The 9,727-nt window shown below is 45.2% G+C and overlaps 2 protein-coding genes across 2 annotated transcripts; both read left to right on the top strand.

The window, feature by feature from the left end:
* The first annotated feature begins 279 nt into the window (after window positions 1-279).
* LOC131490867 (interferon alpha-like) lies at window positions 280-1,046 on the top strand. The gene has a single exon (XM_058693308.1). It carries the CDS (start codon window positions 356-358, stop codon window positions 920-922), a length of 567 nt encoding a protein of 188 aa, XP_058549291.1. The 5' UTR covers window positions 280-355; the 3' UTR covers window positions 923-1,046.
* Window positions 1,047-6,668: 5,622 nt separating this feature from the next.
* Window positions 6,669-7,524, top strand: LOC131490868 (interferon omega-1-like). The gene has a single exon (XM_058693309.1). It carries the CDS (start codon window positions 6,790-6,792, stop codon window positions 7,378-7,380), a length of 591 nt encoding a protein of 196 aa, XP_058549292.1. The 5' UTR covers window positions 6,669-6,789; the 3' UTR covers window positions 7,381-7,524.
* Window positions 7,525-9,727: the final 2,203 nt, after the last annotated feature.

Genomic DNA, 9,727 nt, shown 5'->3' on the forward strand with positions numbered 1-9,727 from the left:
TCCTTTTTTATGATTTTTTATGTATAAAGTACAGTTAAATATACAGTACATAATTACACATAATGTGTATCTGTGTTATTAAATTTTCTTAGAAGGTTCAATTAGATAAATATGTACAAAAACTCTGGAGGCAGGAGGTAATGATGAAAAAAAAAATGGTTGTGGAACTCCAAGTAGAAGGTGCATAAAGGAAAGCAAAAACAGAAGTAGAAAGTAAGGACAACGTTCAGAAAGTGAAAACTGCTATGTTCCCTACTTAAGCCACACGCACAAGGGAAGATGTTCAGAGAACCTAGAGCCACGGGTCACAGAGTCGCCCACCCCAGCCAGGCCGACAGCATCTGCAAGATCCCCGATGGCGCTGCCCTCTTCCTTCTTGGTGGCCCTGGTGGCGCTGGGCTGCAACTCCGTCTGCTCTCTGGGCTGTGACCTGCCTCAGACCCACGGCCTGCTGAACAGGAGGGCCTTGACGCTCCTGGGACAAATGAGGAGACTCCCTGCCAGCTCCTGCCAGAAGGACAGAAATGACTTCGCCTTCCCCCAGGACGTGTTTGGTGGAGACCAGTCCCACAAGGCCCAAGCCCTCTCTGTGGTGCACGTGACGAACCAGAAGATCTTCCACTTCTTCTGCACAGAGGCGTCCTCGTCTGCTGCTTGGAACACCACCCTCCTGGAGGAATTCTGCACGGGACTTGATCGGCAGCTGACCCGCCTGGAAGCCTGTGTCATGCAGGAGGTGGGGGAGGGAGAGGCTCCCCTCACGAACGAGGACTCCATCCTGAGGAACTACTTCCAAAGACTCTCCCTCTACCTGCAAGAGAAGAAATACAGCCCTTGTGCCTGGGAGATCGTCAGAGCAGAAATCATGAGATCCTTGTATTCGTCAACAGCCTTGCAGAAAAGGTTAAGGAGCGAGAAATGAGACCTGTTCAACATGGAAATGATTCTCACTGACTAATCGTACCACGCTTTCCACCTGTTCTGCCATGTCAAGGACTCATTTCTGCTGTAGTCGTGACATGAAACGAAATAACTTGTCAAATGTTTTAGGAGTAATAAGCGACATCATGTCACCTCTACGAGCACAAGCCACTTACCGATGACCGTGCTAATATCCTTTTATCTATTTAAGTATTTATTTATTTATTTATTTATTTAAATATTTATGAGATTTAAATTTTTTCAAGTAATATGATGTGCACCCTTATGTTTTGGTAATATAATAAAATGTATTCTTTATATTTAATCAGTGTATCATTTTTTTATTTCATTTACTGTAGGAAGTGTTTATAAAGAGTAACATCAGGTCTCATGGTGCAACTTGATGGAAAACCGGATGAGAGGATTCATTTACCCATCAGATTCGATTAAAATCAGAGGTAACAACTGTCTTCCTCTAAGACAAGTTGTTCGTTGCCCTTACGACATGGGATATAACAAATACAGTTCCTGCTGTCTTTACCTTTGATTTTTGTAGGGATAGAAACCTAAAAGCCATCATCATACTTAATATTATAATGAAGCAGGGAGAGAAGTGAATTCTCTCAACTGATGGTAGAATGAGGAATGTCAGGAAATAAAAATAAAAGCTGTCAGTCTCCTCTACATTGACTGATACACATGGAAGTGCCAATGCCCATTGTCAGTGGATAGGCGAGCTTAGATTTTTTTAAAAATGCCATAGGACAGGTCGATACATGGCAACAGGAAGCCAGAAACAGAGGTGGTCATGTGGGACGACAGTGTAGTGTGACCGAAAGACTTACACTTGATTCTAAGGCACAGCAGGGGAGAGAAGAACCACGAAGGATACACAGGTATACTGACCATTCAGTAGAAGGATAACAAGAGAGGATGCTGAGTGTATTTAAGGAAATACACGTGCTTAGAAGAATGTCAGTGGATTCATGGAAGATGTGGGTCTAACTGCCTGCTACGACAGAAAAATGGATACCATCGTGAACTTCATGAGAGTTCGTTTGATGGAATTACTAAGCAGCAAACCACACTGGAATTCCTGAAAGCCTCAATAAGAGAAGTTAGCGCCTCTGAAGTGAAAAAGAATACAGCGTGCGATCTGGAAAATAACGTGGGGCAGTTTTTCTGTGCATCTTTCTGCTTTTTATGCCATATATCTATTTCTCACTGATTTCACGGAATTGATGTGCTGGCAAATCATAATTATGTGTCTAGTATTATATTTATTTTGAACCACAGCTCATTTAATTAGTTACAATTTTTATCCTGTCTTGATTATTATTACTTTGTACATCAGCAAGCTGCTCATCTTTAAGAACCGACTGGGCGGGAATAGATAATTAATTCAATCCTTCACCAAAATATCTATTACCACTGAGAAAATAATACTCCCTAGAATTACTGGTTTTATTAATTAAGTTACTTCACTGATCATTATGACACTGGCTTGCTGCGGCAGCCTTATAACACGTTTCACTTTCTAGGGGAGTTTGATACGCTAAGAAATCTTTCACGTTACTCACTGGTAATTTCTGCTAATTTTTTTTTAAATTTTTTTAACGTTTATTTATTTTTGAGACAGAGAGAGACAGAGCATGAACGGGGGAGGGGCAGAGAGAGAGGGAGACACAGAATCGGAAGCAGGCTCCAGGCTCTGAGCCATCAGCCCAGAGCCTGACGCGGGGCTCGAACTCACGGATCGCAAGATCGTGACCTTAGCTGAAGTCGGACGCTTAACGACTGAGCCACCCAGGCGGCCTTATATGACATATTTTTTTTTTACTATTTTAACGTTTATTTATTTTTGAGACAGAGAGAGACAGAGCCATGAACGGGGGAGGGTCAGAGAGAGAAAGGGAGACACAGAATCGGAAGCAGGCTCCAGGCTCTGAGCCATCAGCCCAGAGCCCGACGCGGGGCTCGAACTCACGGATCGCGAGATCGTGACCTTAGCTGAAGTCGGACGCTTAACCGACTGAGCCACCCAGGCGCCCCCCCCCTTTTTTTTTTTTAATTTTTTTAACGTTTATTTAGTTTTGAGACAGAGAGAGACAGAGCATGAACGGGGGAGGGGCAGAGAGAGAGGGAGACACAGAATTGGAAGCAGGTCTGCTAATTTTTTGAATATCACCATCTTTGGTGCGTCTCCAAATAACACAATTATTACATAAAGACTGACAGTCTTTTGGGGCACCTGGGTGCTCAATTAAGTGTCCAACTTTTGTTTTCAGCTGAAGTCATGATCTCAAGACTCCTTAGATGGGCCAGGTGTTGGGCTCCATGCTGACAGCAGAGAGCCTGCTTGAGATTCTCTCTCTTCTCTCTGCCCCTCCCCCACCCGTGCTCATATTCTCTCTCTCTCTCAAAATTAATAAGTAAACTTAAAAAAAAAAAGACTAGCAGACTTTCTTCACATGAGATTGCGAAGCTGGGTTAGGCATCGTCTTCATATTTAAGGCAACAAAAAATTGTTTAAAATCAGCTGTAACCGCAACATGAATAATGGAAATCCATGGAGCAAATGTGAGTTGTGTATAATTCAGGAACAAAAACAGAGCTAAGAATTGTAACAGAATATTGTGAATACTAACTAAAGTCATGCACTTGAATGGCACCAAGCAACGCATCTTCCATAGAGTAACGACCAAAAGTGCGGTTCATATTTTCTTCTTTTTCTTCAGAAGGCTCTATGTGAGAATAGTGTTTGTCTCTTTCAACAAAATTCTTAGCAACTGTGTGTCCTACCTTTCACTAACTGACCTTCAAAGGAGGCAGCATAAGAAAACAGCATTTTGTGGTGAATTCTGGAGAAGGCTGACTGAGTCACTCCTTATTTCAAACAAGTGTCTTATTTATATTCAATTAGGAAATAGTGGCTTGTATTAATATCTGAGAGTTGAGAATAAGTATCTAGATGGATGTACAGGGGCACCTGGGTGGCTCAGTCAGTTGAGCATCTGACTTTGGCTCTGGTCATGATCTCGCAGTTCGTGAGTTCGAGCCCCACATCCAGCTCTGTGCTGACAGCTCAGAGCCTGCAGCCTGCTTCGGATTCTCTGGAGCTTGTTTCAGATTCTGTGTCTCCCTCTCTCTCTGGCCCTTCCCTACTCGTGCTCTGTCTCTCTCTCAGAAATTAAAAAAAAAAAAAAACATTAAAAAAAAACGTAGATGGAAGTACAGAAAAACATGATGTTTCTTTAATATTGTGGCACCTGCACCTCTCCCCTCAGCATTCCAGGACACATTCCCCTGTCCTAATCGTTTCTAGTTTCCTCCCTGTCCCAGAAGGAAGTCCCCACACACCCTGTCACTCACTCCCTTCAACTGTCAGCCTATTCACACAGCAGCTTTCTGGTCTGTTGTGGTCTCAGCTTAAACGTTTCCCTAAAGAGCAGCATGTCACAAGTAGAAACTAAAAATCAAATGAAATCTCTAAGTTTTGCAGAAACATCTTCAAGAAACGCTTTTTATTTACTACCGTCAAATGTGATATATTAGCACTTGTGGCGAAAAAGACAGAAAGGAGGATCCAGTTGAAGCGTGGGCTAACGAAGCTCCTCTCAGAGAAGACCACCCCCTGGTGGCCACGTGCAGCAAGGGCGGAGACCAAGACTGGAGCGCTGGCTTGGGATCCCTGCAGAAATCCCGCCACTTCTTGAGGATGTCCCCTCAAGCTGCAGAAAGCTACCAGCTGGCAACAACAGATTCTACCGCTGTCTATGACAAGGACTAAGTATTGCCCTGAAACTCTCTATAGCCATATTCAGTTTCAATCCCAGAGGTATTAAGTGTTAAATACTCGAAAGTGTTGGAGAACCGAGTCTCAGGGTGGGAGGCACGGGCGGGCGAAGGGAGTGATCACCATCTGCCAGCTCTCTCCTTTGAGCCTCAGGCCAAAGCAGCTATTTTCCTGATTTGGGAGAATTCGGTGTGACCTTCACTCTTCCCTCTGCCAGAGCTCCCGGCCCCCAGTTTGCCGCACCGATTGTGTTAACCAGCCCTTTGCTTTTTTGCCAGCAGAGAAGTCACTTCCCTTTTGTCATTTTCATGACATACAGACCTATGTTTTCTTTTGCCCAACACAATTGTTGTGTTTTGCTTTCTAGGAGAGTTGAAATGAGAAACAAAAGAACAAAAACCTGATATCTTGGAAATATAGAGAAAAACGGTGCAGCCCCTCATTCTTTTACTTGCCTTTGTATTAACCTGTGGATGATATAAAACATGATGCAGCAAGAGCAAGACAGACTATGTCCAGTAAACCACTGCGTAAAAACTAAGTCATTAAAATTCTTTTTGTTGCTGTTTTTTAAATTTAAAATGAAATAACACGAGTAAGTAAAGGAGAGAAGGCTGTTTCTCCCCGACATAATAGCCGGGGCCTCACCCCCTACATTCTGACCCTCAGACAGATGAACAGACTAAGAAGCCAAAGAGAAATACCCAGACTGAATGAACAATGGAGAGTTGCTAGTTTCTGTGCTGGAAGCTTCCACTGAGAGGCATCATCAGTGAGTCCCCCGAGCCCAGCTCAGAAATGTTGAGTCTAACTAGTGCTCAATAGTTGAAGTAAAAGATTGAACAATAAAAGCTGTGGTGGCAAAATGACAAGTATTTGCTTACTGAAGGTGAAATGATTACAGTTGGGCTATTCCCCTACTTTTGTCTCAAAAGTTGAGACAAATTTTGCCCTAAGCATCTGAGGGCTATTGACACTTTGATACCTGCTCAGGAGAGGAGGAGGTCAGCGCTGAGAGCTAGGGTCCCTCACAAAAACACTCCAGGGACAAGGCCAAGGATCTAGGGGCAATAGCTGTTTTGCTAACAAAGAAACCAGCCCCTCCACAGTAGGGGAATTCTAATGTCCTCAGGACAAGGTGAGCCTGCCCTCAGGGAGTGAGTCCAGGAGAGGTTGGGTTGAGGACACTCAGTCACTCCAGAGGAACATGTTAGTAGAGGTGGTAACAACCTTGCGCGTGAGGGTTTGCTGAGAAAATAACATGATCTGGGATTAGAATCTTCACAGCTACATGTCCCAGACCAGAACCGGGCTTCCTGCTGGGGACACTGGCACAGCCTGAGGAGCACTGTAGACGGGTTACGAAATGGCAGAAGGATAGTGTCTGTATTATTAGTCTTGACCCTGAGGCTCCAGTGAAGCATAACTGCATGGACCTGCATCAATTATTTCTAGAATGAAGAGAAACATCCAAGAAACTCATTCACTTATCACCACAAGCCTCTAATGTGAATACAACAGTAATTAAAACCCAGTCCTGGTTCTAAAGAGCTTATTTACCATACATCGTCTGGTCAGAACCTAGCAAGATACAAAAACCCATAGGAATGAAGGAGTCTGTCTCTGTATGAAGTAAAGAGGGTAAAAACCTAGTCCACGATCAAGGCCAAAGTTTCTTTCTAACACAAAGAGCAATGTTCATATATGAAAACATATATGTGAGCAGGTGTGTGTATGAGTACCTACATGCCTACATCACTCCAGTCTTTAGGACAAAGATGTTTCTACTTTGATAAGTGTCCATTGGGATGGACGTATCGGAAGTTTATTGGGAAATAAAGCTTCCATTGCCAACCGTAGTATTTTAGATTGATGACATCTTCTTACACAATAAGGAGAATGCATAAATGAAAACAAAAAAAGGAAGTAGAAGTGGAGAGGATGTTCAGAAAATGAAATTGTCCGCGTTCCCTATTTAAGAGCCATGCTTCGAGGCCGTGCTCAGAGAACCTCGGCCCCGAGGTCCCCCAGCCGCCCAGCTCAGCCCGCCCAGCAGCCCCCTCGGCTTCCCCATGGCTCTCCTGCGCCCTCTGCTGACCGCCCTGGCGCTGCTCACCTGCCGCCCTGGAGGCTCTCTGGGCTGTGCCCTGCCTGGGAGCCACGCGCAGGTTAGCAGGGACAACTTGGTGCTCCTGGGCCAGATGCGGAGACTGTCCCCTTTCTTGTGCCTGCGGGCCAGAAAAGACTTCCGCTTCCCGCTGGAGATGCTGGAGGGCGGCCAGCTCCGGGAGGCCCAGGCCGCCGCCGCCGTCCTGCGGGAGCTGCTCCAGCAGACGTTCAACCTGTTGCACACGGAGCGCTCCTCGGCGGCCTGGAGCCCCGCGCCGCTGCACCGACTCCGCTCTGGCCTCCACCTGCAGCTGGAAGCCCTGGACGCCTGCTTGGTGCAGGCCACGGGCGAGGGAGAGCGCGCCCCGGGGATGCACGGCCCTGCCCTGGCCATCAAGAGGTACTTCCAGGACATCCGCGTCTACCTGGAGGACCAGGGATACAGTGACTGCGCCTGGGAAATTGTCAGGCTGGAAATCATGAGAGCCTTGTCCTCCTCGGCGACCTTGCAAGACAGCTTGGCCATCAAGGATGGAGACCTGGGGTCACCTTGAAGTGATTCTCAATGACTCACGTGCCACATCACCCTGCACTATGTCTGCTCACCTCAAGAGACTGTCACTGCAGCCTTCATTACAGAATTTATTGACTTTAATTCCACAAATATTTTGTGAGTAGTATTAAGCAAGAATATGTAAAAAAAAAAAAAAAATCTGGCTTCAGGATCATCAGTCCTTAAGAGATGATTGCCCTGATGTTATTTATTTATTGTTTATTATTTATTTATTTATTTATTCATTCATTCTTTTGACTAATTTATATTTATATTTCCCTATAAAGGTTTTTGTCTTTACATTGTGTTAAAATGTATAAAACGTATTCACCTTTTCATTTTATTAAATATGCATTTTGTCTTAATAAATTCTTATCAAAGACAACTTGTTGAGTCTCTTTATTCTTAAAACCTAAGTCCAAGGTGCCCGGGTGATTCAGTCAGTTGGGTGCCCAACTTTCACTTGGGTGGTGATCTCACAGTTCATGAGTTTGAGCCCAGAGTCGGGTTACTGATAAAGGCCCTACTCACTTTTCCACCTTCCCCCGCTTGATGAGAGAGCAACGCTCTCCCTCATCCCAAGCCTTACCATGGTGCCCTTCCCCTGGGTGCAAAACCTCTGTGACCCCAAACAGAGGGACAGTTCCAGAAGGCTTAGCTTTGGACAGATTTCCTTGGCGCACAGCAGAGAAGGCTCTAGTAAGATGCTTATACTTTTTCAGTGACCTCTCCTCTCTCCTGACAGTGTTTTCCTTTCCACATAAAAAAAGTGAGCATCAGATGTGCCTCATTTTCATCTTCTTCATCCCAGCCCTACAACCACCTGTAGGTATGATCTTGCTTCTGTCATTCTGTTCATACCCAGACTATTTGAAGTTCTCTGTGGTGTCTGTTCCCACTTCGCGGTCAGGTCGTCCTGCCCTCACTGTAACGTGGCTTCAGCCTCCCTGTTCTCCTGAAACTGCTCGGCCCAGGTTTACACTAAACCACATCTTACTGAGGTCAGAGATTGCTGTCAGCCAGCCCTGGCTGCCATTTCCAAACATCTGAGCCCTTTGGCCACGCCTCCACTTTCAAGTCTGACCTCCATGTGGCTTCTGTGTCTCTACTGTCTTCTGCTTTTCTGCTCCTGCCCCGCTCTTTCCTTTGTTGACTATTTTCTCTCATCTTGGGGCAATCTGGGTGTTCCTCAAAATTCCATGCTGGGTGCCACATTCCTTCCTCTCTGCGCATACAGACTCAACCTCCCAAATAATTCCGAGTGTCATCTCTGAGATATGACTTCCAGGTGTGTGTCTTTGCCCAGAATCGTATCACGAGCATTAGTCATCATCTCCAAACTCTTATTTCTGTCTGCGCTCCTACAATATCTCCACTGATCATGTTCAGAATCGACCATCATGCATTTATTTGGCGAACTCCTACAGATCCTTGGATGCCAGCTTGGCAGATGCTTCTTGTAGAGTTTGTGCCCCTTTCATGCTCCTTTGTGCTCCCAGCGTCCTGTCCTTTCCCTGTCCTGGCCACAGAATGACGTTACTTGAAAGCTCAATGACCCAGAACCACCAGACTGGAAGCTCTGTGACAGCAGGCGGTGTGTCCACTATTTCGTTGTATCGGGCACCCACCGCAGCGCCCACGGACAGAAGATGTATTCACTACTTCGTTGTTGAAAGTGAAATTCCAAGATTCTGTAATATCTTTCACTTTGGTGTCTAGTTCATGCAGTTGCTGAAATGGAATCAACAATCATCACACATGATTTCTCCAAGAAACTTTAAGTCCAGTGGACCAGCGCCAGCTGCTCCAATCTGTCAGAGTGTCTGCTGCATCTCCTTCGTTGTTCTAGAAAGGACTCCTACATAATTACTTATCCCTTCAGGTTGGAGGAAGAGGAGAGACTACAAGGCAGTAGAAAACCCCATTTTTATTTATTTATTTATTTATTTATTATTAAAAAAAATTTTTTTTAACGTTTATTTATTTTTGAGACAGAGAGAGACAGAGCATGAACGGGGGAGGGGCAGAGAGAGAGGGAGACACAGAATCGGAAGCAGGCTCCAGGCTCTGAGCCGTCAGCCCAGAGCCCGATGCGGGGCTCAAACTCACGGACCTCGAGATCGTGACCTGAGCCGAAGTTGGACGCTTAACCGACTGAGCCACCCAGGCGCCCCTAAAACTCCATTTTTTAAAGAAATCTGTGGCGTCAGCACATAAATGACACCAGATTGTCATTTCTTCCTTTAAAAACTGGTGACAACATTAGTAGTGGTCACACAGGAAAGTGTAAAGATTAAATGAAATAAAATTCTCAAATTTTAGACTGAAATATAGTAGATGAGAGTCCA

The sequence above is a fragment of the Neofelis nebulosa genome, chromosome 12, assembly GCF_028018385.1.
Source record: "Neofelis nebulosa isolate mNeoNeb1 chromosome 12, mNeoNeb1.pri, whole genome shotgun sequence".
NCBI classification, from domain to species: domain Eukaryota; kingdom Metazoa; phylum Chordata; class Mammalia; order Carnivora; family Felidae; genus Neofelis; species Neofelis nebulosa.